Genomic DNA, 15,000 nt, shown 5'->3' with positions numbered 1-15,000 from the left:
AGGGAGGTAATAGAAGGAGAAGAAGAGAGAAAGCATGAAACACAATGTGGACAAAGTGAGGGAATAAAGGGAGATTAAAGCAGAGCAAAGAACGAGAGGGTGATCAGGGGAAAGAAAAGCAGGAGAAAACATAAAACTGGTGATTATATTAGTGAAGAATAAAATAAGAAACAAAGAAAGTTAGAGGTTTGTTTCTAGGTCTGCCTGTTTGTTTCTCTGATCATCAATATTGATATCAATAACATTAATAATTGATAAGAGTCGTCCTTCCTCAAAAAAACAAAACAAATCCAATCTCCACAATCTCTCTCCGTCAAATACATGCATTTACACACACACACACACACACACACACACACACACACACGTACATGTACAGTACACGCCGCCTCAGTGCAGGATCGTATCCCGTCTGTTAGCAGCTGCGCCAGTTTCAGATTTGCCCTGTTTACTGTAACGACGTCTTGATGTTGCTGCAGCGACACCGCGGATTCTCTGCAGGGTCACGGAGGCAGCTGAAGCAGGACCCCATCTCGCAGGGCTACACCCTGGACACGGTGCCAGTCTCGCTCGGGGCTTTTGCTGCACCCATATTTTTATGATAATAGAAAAGTCTTCTCTCTCTCTCTCTGACTCACTGCTTTACCAGCAGTTACATTTCTACATCGTGGGGTCACAGGGAGATTTTATTATATCTATTATCTGGGCGCTGTAGCTGCAGACCTTCGACCTCCTTGCTAATAGCTGCTTGTAATGTTGTCTATTTAAAGATTGATGTCTATTTTTACTGTTGTTCTCATTATATGCTTCTTGGTGTGTGTGTGTGTGTGTGTGTGTGTGTGTGTGTGTGTGTGTGTGTGTGTGTGTGTACGTAGTCACCTCATATTCCTCCTTGAAACCGTAGCCCTGTCCACATTTCATCTGGGTGATGTGTTGGAGGAGGTCGGCGACTCGAATAGCCGGCTGAAACTGGCCGGCCTGGAACTGACCTGCAGGAGCAGAAACAGGAGACGGAGGGAGGGATGAATGTATAAACAGCACGGTTTGATAAAGCACGTGGGAGACGGAGTGGGTGGATGGACGGATCTTGAAAATCATTATATCAAATGGCAGTTCTAATCTGTATTCATGTGGTGAGCTTACTGTTACGCTAAATAACCAATTTATGCTCAATCGATAAAGCAGCTAGCCAAAGTGCCAGAGAAACTCTTTTCCTTTTGAACTAATGAACTAACTAACTTCCTGTCAACACACTTAAAGATGACTTCAATCTGTCTGCTTCTGTGTAAGTAGAGCTACAGCATGAGTCACGGTTAGCTAGAACTAACTGACTAACAAGCTAACTAATTAACAGACTACCAGACTCACTAACTTCCTGACTATCTAAATTACTAGCTAGCTAACTTACAAATTGACTGACTAGTTGGCTAACTAACCGATGGACTGGCTAACTGAATAGCTGCTAGACTGATTTCTTACCTAGCCGCCTAGATAACTAACAAACAATGACAGTGACTGAATGATTAGCTAGCTGACTAACTAGCAAACTAACTAACTGACTTTCTTCCTGGCTGACTGCTAAATTAGCTAACCAAATAACCAACCAACTAAATATCTAATGAACTATCTGACTGGCTAACTGAGCAACTGACTAAAAAAATTAACTGATTACCAAAACAACTATCTTCCTGACTAACTAAATTGCTAGTTAGCTAACTTACAATCTGACTGACCAGCAGGCAGGATGGCTAACTAGCTGGCTTTTTACCTAGCTGCCTAGCTAACTGACTAACAAACAAAATGAGTGCCTGAGTGACTGAATGACTAGCTAGCTAACTGACTAAATACACAATTAGCTAAATGATGGACAAACTACTGTCTAACGTGTTAACTAAATAAGTATCTAACTGACTGACTGACTGACTATCTATGTTTAGCTAGCTAGCAAACTGACTTACTTACTGGCTAACTGCCTCATTAGCTAATCAAATAACTAACTGACTGACTGACTAACTGCAAAATTAAATAGCTAATGAACTATCTAACCACTTAACTAAGTGACTGACTACCTAAACTGTTCACATACCACTCTGGTAGGAGAGCTCCACAGACTCACAGCCTCCGTAGGGAAAACTCTGCAGGGTCAGAGAGGGCTGGGCGAGCGAGGGCTGGCTACTGTCTGTTAATGGAGAGAGAGAGAGAGAGAGAGAGAGGGGAATTTGTTACCATGACAACACACCTCCCCTCTATGACAAGCCCCCCCCCACACACACACACACACACACTTGCTGACACACTCAAGATTGGTCACCGATGACAAGTGATGAGTCAAATGAGTCACTTAGCACCCCGAGCTCTGATTGGTGGGCATGATGGGAAACTTAATTGGAAAAATCTCTCCTCCAATTAAGGAACGGACAGATTGATTGGATTGAGTGTACAGGCTTTAATTAGGCAGGACAGATGGGGGGTTCAGGGGACGGAGGGAGCGGCGAAGGAGTGTCACATGTCGAGAGCTGCACCAGAGGAGCCAAACATTCATACAGGCTTTTTAAAAGTTTCACGTTGTTGTGGAAGAAGTTTGTTTGAAAAGAGGGAGAAAAAAAAAAAGACAGGATGTCAGAGGAGAGAGAGAAATAAATTAGCTTATAATAGTTGGAAGAAGCCTATTTTAGTTATGTATTATCCAACATGTCGTGAAATGTGAAATAGCTCATGTTTTAATTTCCTCATTGTGGTTTTAATACATAAATAAAATGTGATTTTAGTATGGCTTCTGGTAACCAGCCAGGTCGACAGACTCACTGAAGTGTGAGCGAGTGTGTGTGTGTGTGTGTGTGTGTGTGTGTGAGAGAGAAAGAAAAGGGGGCTTGTAATATAAAACTGCATGAGTCTATGTTTTCTTAATGGAGCTATTTGCATGTTAATGATGGCTGTGGATTCATTAGTGGCCTAAAGTGGCTTCTCCATAAGCCAATCTAAACACTGGCTTCCCTAAACGAATGAAGAATGAGCCGGCCACATGGGTCACTCCGCAGCTCTGACTCGAGTGTGTGTGTGTGTGTGTGTGTGTGTGTGTGTGTGAGTGTGAGTGTGTGTGTGGTCTGGAGAAAAAACAATGTACAACAGTTTACAATGAGTGATTCAAAATAGCTGACAGGTTCTTGTGTGAGATTAGGAAGTGATAAAAGGGGGGAGGGGGAAAGACGAGGGGGGGGGTAACAGGGAAAGAAAAAGAGGAAATTGGAGGAGAGGGGAGATAAAGAGGAGAGGCGATGAGACGTGAGAAAAAAATAAAAGAGGAGGGAAGAGAGGAAAACAGCTGAGGAGAACGGGGGACAGTTTAGGGAGATGGGAGACGGATGAGGGGGGGAGAAAGGTGAAGGAAAGACAGGTGTAGAGCGTCGAGGAGCGGAGGACAGCCGGGGAGAGGTCAGGACAAACACACAGTGTCTGTCCACCGAGACAGAACCGGGTTGTGCCGCTCGCTCCTCCCGTCTCTCTCGGCTGAGGATTCACTCCAGCGCTTCATCGTAGCACATAAATCTGTGTTAACTCCTGTCATCCTCCTTTCCTGCGCCCTCCTTCAAACTCCGGGTGCAGCCCCGTCTCCTACCAGTAATCGGCTTTGTCAAATACGTTTTAGAGGATGCATAATCAAGCTGGACGTCCACCCTCGTGCGCGGCCGCAGAGGGGGCATAAGGAGAAGATGGCGTCATGAAAAGCTGCTGTATTCAGATGTTTCATTAAAGTTCAGTCTCTGCTAACCAGCCCGTTGTTAGCGCTTAAACAGCTAGCTAACCGCTCTGCAGCGTCGGTGAGTTCGGTACAAGAGCAGAGCAAGGACCACCGTCACCAGCTGTAGTCCAAGATGGCGGCATTACAGGCCGACCACAGGATGAGAGACCTGCTGCAGGCGGGGAAACAGGAAGTGGGACTGAACTTTCAAATTAAACTGGCGGATCGTGATTCTACATGATAAAACGTAATAATCCAAGAAGTAACTCAGCGTAACCATCGCCGCTTTAGTTGCCAGGAGTGAATATTGTAGAGAAAACAAATGAAATCTCAACCAACAAACATTTTTAGTGGACTGGGTGACATCATATCAAAGACTTTTCATCACCGTCTACAGTTAAGTTTCATTGTTTGTTACTGTGCTTGTTTAATGCTGCTGCTGTAGAAAGGGGCACAGTCTGGCTGACACTCCAGCTGAGCTGAAAACCACTTGTTTGTTAACTTGCTTCTTGTTTCCTAACCTCCTGAAAGTATTCTTCAAACTCACTGACATTTCCAAAGATATTCTCTGAATACCAGCAGGAGACACGGCGCCTTTTCTTGCCCTTCTGGTCCTTTGTCTTCTCTCTTGTCTTCCCATTTCTAGCTCTCTCCCTCCCTCACTCTCTCTTCTTTCTTTCTTTCTTTCTTTCTTCTCCGCTCTGCCCAGATATAATTAATGTGTTTGGACTGCATCTGTATTTAGTTGCAGCACACTGACTGTTTCACTGCCACTGCAGCGAACACATAGAAAAATAAATATGTAGCTTCCAGAACAAGAACATACAGAACGCATGCAGAAATACACACACACAGACACACACAGACACACACAGGCACACACACACACACACACACACACACACACACACACACACACACACCACACACACACCCACACACACACACACACACACACACACAAGCATCTCCTTTGTTGCTGGGATGCTAAAACCTGCCTTCAGATCATATATACATGTGTGTGTGTTCCTGCGCCAATACAAGTGTGTGTGTATGTGCATGCTTATCCTTCTTTATTTGTGTAGATGTGACTGTGTGTGTCTCTGTGTGTGTGTGTGTGTGTGTGTGTGTGTGTGTGTGTCTTAAACTCACCAAGGTCAAATATGCATTAAGCCAGGCATGAAATGGAGTCGTAGCAGCAGCTCCACAACACTGACTATGATGAAGACATCTCAATGCTAATGGGGAGATTTATTGACCCCACAGTCACAGGGGTGTGTGTGTGTGTGTGTGTGTGTGTGTGTGTGTGTGTGTGTGTGTGTGTGTGTGTGTGTGTGTCATAGAGACATACGGAGAGCGTTGAGTGTCCGTGGCTACTGTGTGTTTGACAGTGTAAGAGAGAGAGAGAGTCATTGATTGAGAGAGAGACAAGTGTGTTGGGTGTTTTATGTGTGTGTGTGTGTGTGTGTGTGTGTGTGTGTCTGAGTGTGTGTGTGTGTCTGAGTGTGTGTGAAGGCCATTGGCGCTGTCAGTGAGTGTGTCAGTTAATGCAGTCCTTCATGCTTGGCAGTGTGCTAGCTATATAAAGTTCCCTCCTCCCACCCTGTGACTTTATTAAGACTCAGCTGTGGATGACTTGGACTTATCACAACAGTGTCGCTGTGTTAACTCTGAACTCCTTCCATACATCAGGTGCATCTGCATATCTATATATGATACCATCTAACAGAAGTCCTCCACAGTTAAAGGCTAAATACTCTGATGCAGCTGTGAGGTAAAACTCTGCATCGGCGTCTTTGTGACTGTTTGCACCGATGTTTCCCTCGTCCATGCGCCGTGCTGCGAGAGCAACGATAAGGACACCACGTCCCTCGTACACACAACAGCACGGCGATGCTGTCGACCAGCATCATGTCCAAGATATAATGCTGATATGATTTTAATGGACAGCTGCCAGCCAATTAGAAGTGAGTGTCTGCCGTAGCCGTGGTGACATCCTCGACACCCCGACCGCCAATTACTGTTAAATCCAATCACACTAAAGAAATGACTTCATTACAGGAGCGACTGGATGTCTGTGTCTGCATCAGCTACAAACTCCTCTTATCCATCAGAGACCACACACACACACACACACACACACACACACACACACACACACACACACACACACACACACACACACAACACACACACACACACACACACACACACACACAATTAGATCCTGAACAAACGATAATTGAAACTGAAATTGAAATGATGGTGTTATATATATATATATATATATATATATATATATAAAGATTATGTTACCACTTCACAATAGGACCCTAACAAAGGATTTATAAATGGTTTATAATTATGTTATTCATTCGGTTGTTAACACTTTATAAATCATTAACAATCATAAACAAGTTATAACACAGTTTTGATGCAGCTCACTATTTGGCAAAGATCAAGTTAATGCTTACTCCTCATTAATCTCACTAGTGAGTTACTACCAGTTATAACTGGTAAAAAGAACCTTATATTAACTCATTAATAAATGATTCATTAATAGAAATCAGTAACTTGATCAGTGTATGAAAAGTTATTATCTATAAACCTGGATCACAGGAGTTAAAATCCCATATGCTGTATTTAGTAAAGACTTATTTATGCATATTAGTTAGATAAAAGAATAACTAGCATACACCTGCTAGCTCGACTAGCTATCACTCCCTAACCTGGACTGCACAGCTGCAGCTGGTAACTTCCCCTCTCTCTCTCTCTCTCTCTCTCTCTCTCTCTCTCTCTGTGTCTGTGAAGCACAAGGTCAAGTTCAACTTCGTTTTCCTGCAGCAGAGCCGGTGGGTGTGTGTGTGTGTGTGTGTGTGTGTGTGTGTGTCTCATCGGTATATGGATGAAAAAAATAAAAATCGCTGTGATATTTGAAACACATTACAGCCTGTGGTGGAGCAGAGAGCCGCTATAGCATGAGAGATGGGAAATACAAGTGGAGCTGAGCCGTCGTCCAGAGGAAGAGGAGGAGGAGGAGGAGGAGGAGGAAGAGGAGGAAGAACAGGAAATCAGAGGACGAAGGAGAGGAAAATAATAATAGTGAAAATAAAGAAACACAAGATCCTTGAGCGTAACAGAAGCTGCAGGTGGGAGCAGGTGGAGAGAAAGGCCTTGACTGACAACATCATGGGCACAGGAGTCTTCCTCACTCTTTCACTTCTTTAAAACTGATCTTGTACTTTGCTTATTTCAGAAGAAATCCCAGATGCACAACTGTTAATAAAGTCTCATCTCGCCTTCCATTACAGCAACATATTGAAAGATAATAGCATCAGGGATATTGGTTTTCAGGGATTTACATAATCTTTACTCACATCGTCTCTTTCACTCACCTACAGCTCGTGTTTTAAATATCTTTCACACTGTTTTATGCAACATAAGTGCAAGTTTTATGTACGATTGAAGTCGTGCTGTGTGTCTTTGCTCTACAAGAGGCCATTTTCCAGACGTACTGACATGAGGAGGGAGAGTGAAGCTTAAAGAGAGAGAATTGATTCAGGAAAGAGCAAAGAAAGAATAAAGACGAGGGAGGAACAAGGCAGGAAAAAAAAACGAAAGAGAGAGAGAGAGAGAGAGAAAGAGAGAGAGAGAGTTCTGCAATAGACTTTTAAGATAAACATCATGTACTTAATTACTTTGCAGTGTTCTGAATTTGTTTGCACGACTTGAAAACTGAATTTAAATTGGAGAAGGAGGGAGGACAGATCGAATGAAAGGCGAAAACAAAAGACGCAGAGATAGAGGAGAGGCAGCAGCGGAGAGGGGGAGAGAGAGAGAGAGAGGGAGAGAGAGAGGGAGAGAGAGACAGAGAGAGAGAGGGAGAGGGGGAGAGAGAGAGTGGTGGAATGAAGGAGTGATAAGTGGAGGAAACAACAGAGCGGCAGCAGAATATATATCTGGACTGTGTGTCACAGAGATCAACTGGTCTAGACAGTATCCCGGCGGTTTACCTCATTTCACCTCCCTGCTCCTGACAAGAGAGAAATCACTGACTCACAAAGCCTGGCCCTGTGTGTGTATATGTGTGTGTGTGTGTGTGTGTGTGTGTGTGTGTGTGCGCGCACGTGGCCGACTGCATGCATGTGTAATCACTACAAGTGTGTGTGTACGCATGTAAAAAGCCACTTTCTTTGAAAGTTGCAGGCGCCGGAGTCGAACAGAGATATCTGAGTGTGTGTGGGTGTTTGTTTGTGCATGAGTTACTCACTGAAGTCACCCAGCAGCTGCACAACAGTCACACAAATCTGCTCCACAGCAGAGTTTCTTATTTAGAGAGAGAGTCTTATCTTGCAAAGTTAGGACCAGAGAGAGACAGAGACTGGTGAACAGAAAGACTTGCAGACTGATATTCCTCTCTGCTAAGAAAGGAGGATTAGCGTAGTATCCTCGTTGGGTTGGGAGCCACTGTTTGTCTCCAGCTACTCAGTCTGGGCAACTACAGCCTGATGCATGAAGATAATTAACAGAGACGTGAAGGATTAAAATAATAATATGCAATATTTTCATTCAACAAAAAAAAAAAACCCACAAAAGTTGTTCAAGCTTCTTCTTCTTCTTTTTTTAATCACCAAGGTTTCCTTCTGCACTGGAGCGTCAGTGATGTCCCTCCCTCTTAAGTCGCTTTGGATAAAAGCTTCTGCCAAATGAGTAAATACAACTGTGATGATCCATGATCCATATAAAATGTCGTGCAATGCATTGTGGGATTGCTGACAGAACCGAAAAGCTGTCTACATGCAATGGACACGACTTTTTTCTTTCCATTATGGCAATATGGGGGAGGCACTTGTGTAGCTGTTGCTACATAGCCAATGTTAGCATTAGCCGCTGTTTACTTGCAAGTCTCAGGCCAGGGCTAGCTGGTTAGCATGCTAACTAAAGTCCAAAGGGATTCCCTTGAGGAGCTCCGGAGACATCACGTCCACGAGAACAGGACACAGTGCACGTCACAGGAAATAGGGAGTGATTAGAGACACAGTCCTGGTGCGTTGGAATAAAGAGAAGAAGAAATGTGCGGCTACCCTCGGCCTAACTGTAAACCTCCCCAGCTGCTTCTTTAATGTCAAATATCTCTGTTTTATTCAGGCTCATCCGACCTAGAGATGTCATCTGATCTGGTGCTGACACGAAATCTGATACGTCGACCAATCTGATCGATTATCAGCATCCTCATGTTCCCAGATTTAACATCTGACTGCTGAAGGCCAACGATTAGATTATTTTTATTAACATTAACAAAGAAACTGTGTTTAATCTGGTTCAGTGCTAATACTGACCTGGATTTCAGATGAGGTGTATTTCTAATCTTGTGAGGACCACGGTTAAAAATGTAATTGTACATGTGGCCTCTACCTTTGATTACTGTTTAATAAATCTGCATGTAGCCTATACATGAGGAAGGAAACCAACCCAAAGCGGAGACAGACGGTCAAAGATTGACAGTCCGGGGACAGGAAGCGTGAGTAAGAGGCCACTGGACGTGAATATAAGCTGTGTAAGCAGTGAGTCAAGAAGTGGCTGGAAAAGAGCACAGAGGCTCAATCTTCCCTGAGCACATAAAGGTTAAAAATGACTATCTCTCAGCCCAGCTCTCACCTTCAATTACCCAGCACTGCCACATTATGGCCAAACAAAATGACTACCATTAGCCATAATCACCTTACATGCAGCCTAATGCTATGCTGCACTGGACTGGGGAAAATAATTGCCCTTCAGTAATAACTGCCGTTCAGCAATGCTATGGAAAAACTACTTCCAATACAAGCAGGGCTGCGGACAGGAATTACGAGCTCTCTGCCTCTAGACGGTCAAACACTTCCGCTGTGCACAGGCACATTTCGTCGCTAACGCCTTTCAAGTGCAGTGCATCTTCAAAATATCCACCAAAAGGCACATTAAAGAAAAAAAAAAAAATTTCATCACTGAGGTCTGCTGGCGGGAAGCGAAGCTTTTACTTTACTAAAATATGCAGCTCATTCTCCGTGTCCATTCTTTAACAAGCAGTGAGGAGTTTCTGTGAGGGAACACAATTTGATTCCAATCTGCACAAAAGTGAAAATAAGAAGCGTATCCTGCATCCTGATGGTCTTTTTATGTCTCCTGAATCCTCACACGCAGCACGGAAATGTATATATTCACATATGTAACTGTGCCTAAGGATCGTCGAAGCACTGCTTTGATACTTTACTAAACTTTATTAACACCAGATGTGATGAGGAACTTTTCATCTACAGGAACTTTTCAAGGACTTCTGGTTTAAAGGTCCCATGTTTTACACTTTTTCTGTTATTTAGTGTTTATACACATCTATATATCAGAAGAGAGGAGGATCTGAGCCTGTCCTCTGATTGGCTGACTGTTTTCTGAGTGATACAGCAGATTTCAGGTAAAAACACTCAGAGAAACTAAATCCCGCAAGGTTTGGATGGTGGGTCCAGGTGGGCGGGGCTTGGTGACTGCTTTGTTGTGACATCACAAAGTTCCAGAAGTCCTGACGGCTGGTTTTAAGGCTCAGTTTCTGAATACAGGCTGTGTGCATTTCTCTGTGGACTGAGGCTTTGATACTTTCACAGTATTAATATAGAAGCTAGAGCTGATCTATAATCACACTACACATGGACACAGACCTTTAAACTGGCGGCACCTACATCTAAAGTTAGTTCCTGTCCAACAAAAAGAGTCTGCCCTTCCAAACATCCATGAACTACTAAAGGTGGGTGACAGGGAGGGGGGTGTGCAGATGGCTCCTCAGAGCAGAGCTAACTGATCACACTTTCCCTCCTTAAACCTCTGGTGACTGACACCAGCCACATGAGGGGAGTGTGCTGAACAGTCAAGCCTCACAAATTCTCCTGCATGTGAACAAGATTCATTGAGAGTGGCATTAATACTCCTATTATTCCCCGGGCGGGAATATTTTATTGATGTTGCAGCCAAATGATCAAATTGCCTGTAGGCTATAGACAGAGCGTGACTGAGGGAAACAAACCTTACACTATTCCCTAATTGTTTTAGTGTAGTTAAGCGCTAAAGCCAAATAAATGAATGAATAATCCCTTTCTACTTTCCCTCCGCACGTCTCTGTTACAGCATCCGTGCACATCAGTGAATTACAAAAAACACTATGAAGTTTTGTCACCTGCAAAGACAAAGGAAAAGCTTTTTTAAACCTTTCACTGCTGTTTTACCTCCATGTGTTTTTTGACGCCCTTGAAGCGGCGCACAGACGTGCAAAGTGGCGAGTTTTGTTCTCGGGCGTCTCGGTCACTGGAATGCCTTTGCATGGGGTTCTGTGTGTGTGTGTGTGTGTGTGTGTGTGACTGTGCTTGTGAAACGGCGTGTACCTAATTAACCACAGAAAGCCTCTGATCCACGGTGAAACAGGACTTCTGTGTGGCGGGGCCGTCCTTGGCCCGGGCACAGACGGCTGACGCTCGCTCTGTGAACACTGTTGCGAAAACCCTTTAACGCACATCAGCGTCCGGGAAATTGATTTTTAGACGGAAAACGTGTTTGCACATGAGACGCACACGCCTCTGCCGCCGCGGCTTCCTCCTGATCCGCTGTATTAACGTCACGTCTGTGTTAACACTGTGCTGGGCTTATGTGCATATGGATGTGTGTGTGTGTGTGTGTGTGTGTGTGTGTGTGTGTGTGTGTACCTTTGTGCATATTTGTAATTTTCTGATGATCTCTTTATGCATATACTGTATTTGTATAAGTCAGTGTGCTGTACTTTGTGTGTGTGCTTGTATATGCAAGATTTTCTGAGCCTCTCTATGTGTGTGTGTGTGTGTGTGTGAGTGTTTGTGTGTGTGTGCGTGTGTGTATGTGAGTGTTGAGCGTGTGTGCGTGTGTGTGTGTGTGTGTGTGTGCATGTGTATAAATTTCCATATCCATTGCCAAGAAAACACCTGAGCTATGCTGAAAGCTATACAGCTGGCCCAAAAGAAAGGACACACACAGACACACACACACACACACACACACACACACACACACGCACACGCACACGAACACACACACACACAGAGAGCTAAACCCCCTCTGCATTGCATACTGGATTTACCCAAGCTCCTTCTCCCTGTCTTTGATCCCTCAATCTGTATGTCTCTTTCACTGTCGCCGTAATAACTTTCCCCTCTCTCTCTCTCAGCTCTTCTTCTTCTTCTTCTTCTTCTTTTCGAGCCGTTGAAAAACGATCTTCACTGGCTCCATCCAGGCTCCTGGTAACATTATCCGTTTTCAAAAGCCTGGGAGGTTTTGGAACGCGTCTAAATTGCGTCTAAATGTTGGAATAAAACGTTTTCCACCTCTTTATGAAATGATGACCTGCAGCCGCCCTCAGATTAAATGAACAAGCCGATGGTCACGATGGAAGTGAAAGAGTTAAAGTGTCCACCCAGGTGTCCGGTGTTTCTCGGCCTGTGGGATTCGCTGCGTTTTGTTTTCCTGTCTCCAGGCTGTTTCTTGTTTATCCTTTGAATTCATGAGCATTTTTATGAAGGAAATCAACTAAGTGTCTCTTTTTAATTAGACAGCTAGCTGCAGCATTGCAGTGACAGACTGAGAATAACTCAAGCATTCCAATCAATTAAATTTTGCTTTAAAAGAAAAATTAATAAAACGGAGCGACCCGACAACGACAGTCGGAACGATCCAGTGAAATTCAGCTCCGTCGTCGTCCTCGTGTCGTTTTTAGGTTTTAGCGCGAAGGAAAACAGCAACAAACAAACCCACACCGCCAGTTTAACTTCTTTTCTTTTTCTCCCTCCATCACTCTTTTCCCATATTGTAAAAAAAACTGAGCCCATGGTTCGTCAGTGCAGCAGGTTATCATGACATCACAGGTAGGTTTTGTTGCTAGGCGACACATAGTCGTCGTAGTGATTACGACAGGAGCGAAGGGAAAAGTGCGGAAAAAAAATCGTCTAATGTCGAGGAAGTCACATATTTTAACCCGAATCACGATCGTCTCCGCGACCGTTAATTATTGTAACCATGGCAACGAAGGTAGGTACGCTGCTCTCGCTATCGCCCACGTGTTTTATTATTGTTTACGTAGCCGTGGAACAAACGACCTGTGTGGTTGTTCAGGCTGAAGGACTGGTTGTGATGATGATGATGATGATGATGATGGTGGCAACTTGCTCCACTAATTCACGATGTCCATCAGTAAAATAATTGTGATGCTCAGCGTGAAGAGGGAACTGTTCTGTGGACGGATCAATCGATGGATGGATGGATGGAGGTGAGGAGAGATGAAATGATGAAAAGGTGGAAGAGGAGGGAGGTATTAAATGGGGGAAACAGGGAAGTGTAGTCCTAGGGGAATGGAGAGATGGGGGTTTAGAGAGAGAGGGAGTAATGTTCTGCGTGACAGGTGAGAGGGAAGGAGGGATAATGGAATCACTTAAACCAGAGAAGAAGAAATGGATGGAAGTTAAGAGCTGGGGAGAAAGAGATGTGGAGGATTAATGGAAAGAGAGAAATGAGGAGAAGTTAGACAGAAGGAGTGAATGGACAAAGTATCATTAAACTCTTGTCTCTCTGAGTTTCGTCGTGTCACGTTTGTTCCGTTGTATTTTTTTGTATTTGTTGTTGCGTCCTCGGCTTCTGTTCTGCATTAGTTTAGTTTTACGTCTCTCGGTCTCTCTAACTGTGGCGAGAACAGATGGCTCGACGAAACGCTAATGTCATTCTGTAAAGATGTATGACAGCGAAATTGTGCCACTGCACAAATTGCTGAAGCGGTTTTTTGCATTCTGCTTCATCACGCCTTGATGTGCACGAACGAGCGGCTCCGAAATCTGTGAGGCGACTTCTGTAGATTCAAGCAAATGAGCTTAAATGTGTGAGACACTGTTAGAAAATATCTTTCTTTCTCTCTCTCTTTCCCTTTCCATGACTCTGTCCACTTCTCCTCTGTCAGTCTGTTTCTCTCGGGCAGATGAGAAGGAGACGATCACAGTGATTTGTCCGTCTGTCTCTGAGTGTCGGTCTGTCTGTTTCCTGCTGACACACAAGCTCAGCAGGAAAACAGTGATTCAGCTGGTTAACAACTGTGTTTTAGCTGAAGATAAACTTTCTCCTACCTGGAGGAGGCGAGGAGAGGAGAGAGGAGAGAGGAGAGAGGAGAGGAAATGAGGAGAGAGGAGAGGAAACAATGAGAGAGGAGAGAGGAGAGAGGAGAGGAAACAATGAGAGAGGAGAGGAAATAAGCAGAGTAGAGAGAAGAGAGGAGAGGAAATGAGGAAAGAGGAGATGAAACAGGGAGGCAGGAGAAGAAATAAGGAGAGAGGAGAGGAAATGAGGAGAGGAGAGAAGACAAAAGAAGAGAAAGGAGAGGAGAGGAAACGAGGAGAAAAGAGAGGAGGGAGGAGAGGAAACGAGGAGAGAAGAGAAAAGAGAGGAGAGGAAACGAGGAGAGAAGAGAGGAAACAAGGAGAGAAAACGAGGAGAGGAAATGAGGAGACAAGAGAGGAGATAAGAGAGGAAACAAGGACAGAGGAGAGGAAACAAGGAAAGAGGAGAGGAAACAAGGACAGAGAGGAGAGAGAACGAGGAGAGAAGAGGATGGAGAAAGGATAAGTCAGAGCAGAGGAGTGGATGCAGTGAAGTAGAAGTAAAGAAAGATGTGCAGAAGAAGAAAGGAGGAGAGGACAGTGTAGAATATAAAGAAGAAGAAGAGTGGGACTAAACACCTGGGCCTAGTTTCATTGATGATATCTGTAACAATAAAAGTGAGAATAAAATAAAAAGGAAATAACTGGTGAAAAGAAAGAAAGGAGGAAGAATTAATCCAAAGAGAAAAGGAGAGGGGACGATGTGAAGGGGGACGTGATGAGAGGGGAGAGGGGGGAGGAACACAGTAGAGAAAAGAGAGAGAGGAGGAGGAGGAGGAGAGGATGGATGGATGGGAGGAGGTGTGGCAGGAAGACGAGGAGCCAGCAGCTGGATGATGAGAATTATCACATAAAACAGAGACACCGTCGTAAAGAAAGACTGGCAGACAAATGTCACGACTTATACCTCCACGTGTGTGTGTGTGTTCGTGCTCCGGCTTCCCACACACACACACACACACACACACACACACACACACACACACACACACACACACACACACACACATATACACGTCATACTTTGGCACAGGCCAGAGCCAATCTTCTTGGCAAAGAACTGGACAATCTGGC

At 44.3% G+C, this 15,000-nt stretch overlaps 1 protein-coding gene across 1 annotated transcript in view; it reads right to left on the bottom strand.

Annotated features, from left to right (window-relative positions):
• The window catches only part of ptprt (protein tyrosine phosphatase receptor type T), a 318,930-nt gene that overhangs the window by 56,169 nt on the left and 247,761 nt on the right, over positions 1–15,000 (bottom strand). Inside the window, 2 exon segments of the mRNA XM_056395774.1 lie at positions 880–989; positions 2,087–2,179. Of these exon segments, the coding sequence (XP_056251749.1) occupies positions 880–989; positions 2,087–2,179 (203 nt within the window).

The sequence above is a fragment of the Seriola aureovittata genome, chromosome 2 (assembly GCF_021018895.1).
Source record: "Seriola aureovittata isolate HTS-2021-v1 ecotype China chromosome 2, ASM2101889v1, whole genome shotgun sequence".
NCBI classification, from domain to species: domain Eukaryota; kingdom Metazoa; phylum Chordata; class Actinopteri; order Carangiformes; family Carangidae; genus Seriola; species Seriola aureovittata.
Note: the sequence above shows the minus strand (reverse complement) of the source record. Positions and strands in the feature narration are given on the sequence as shown.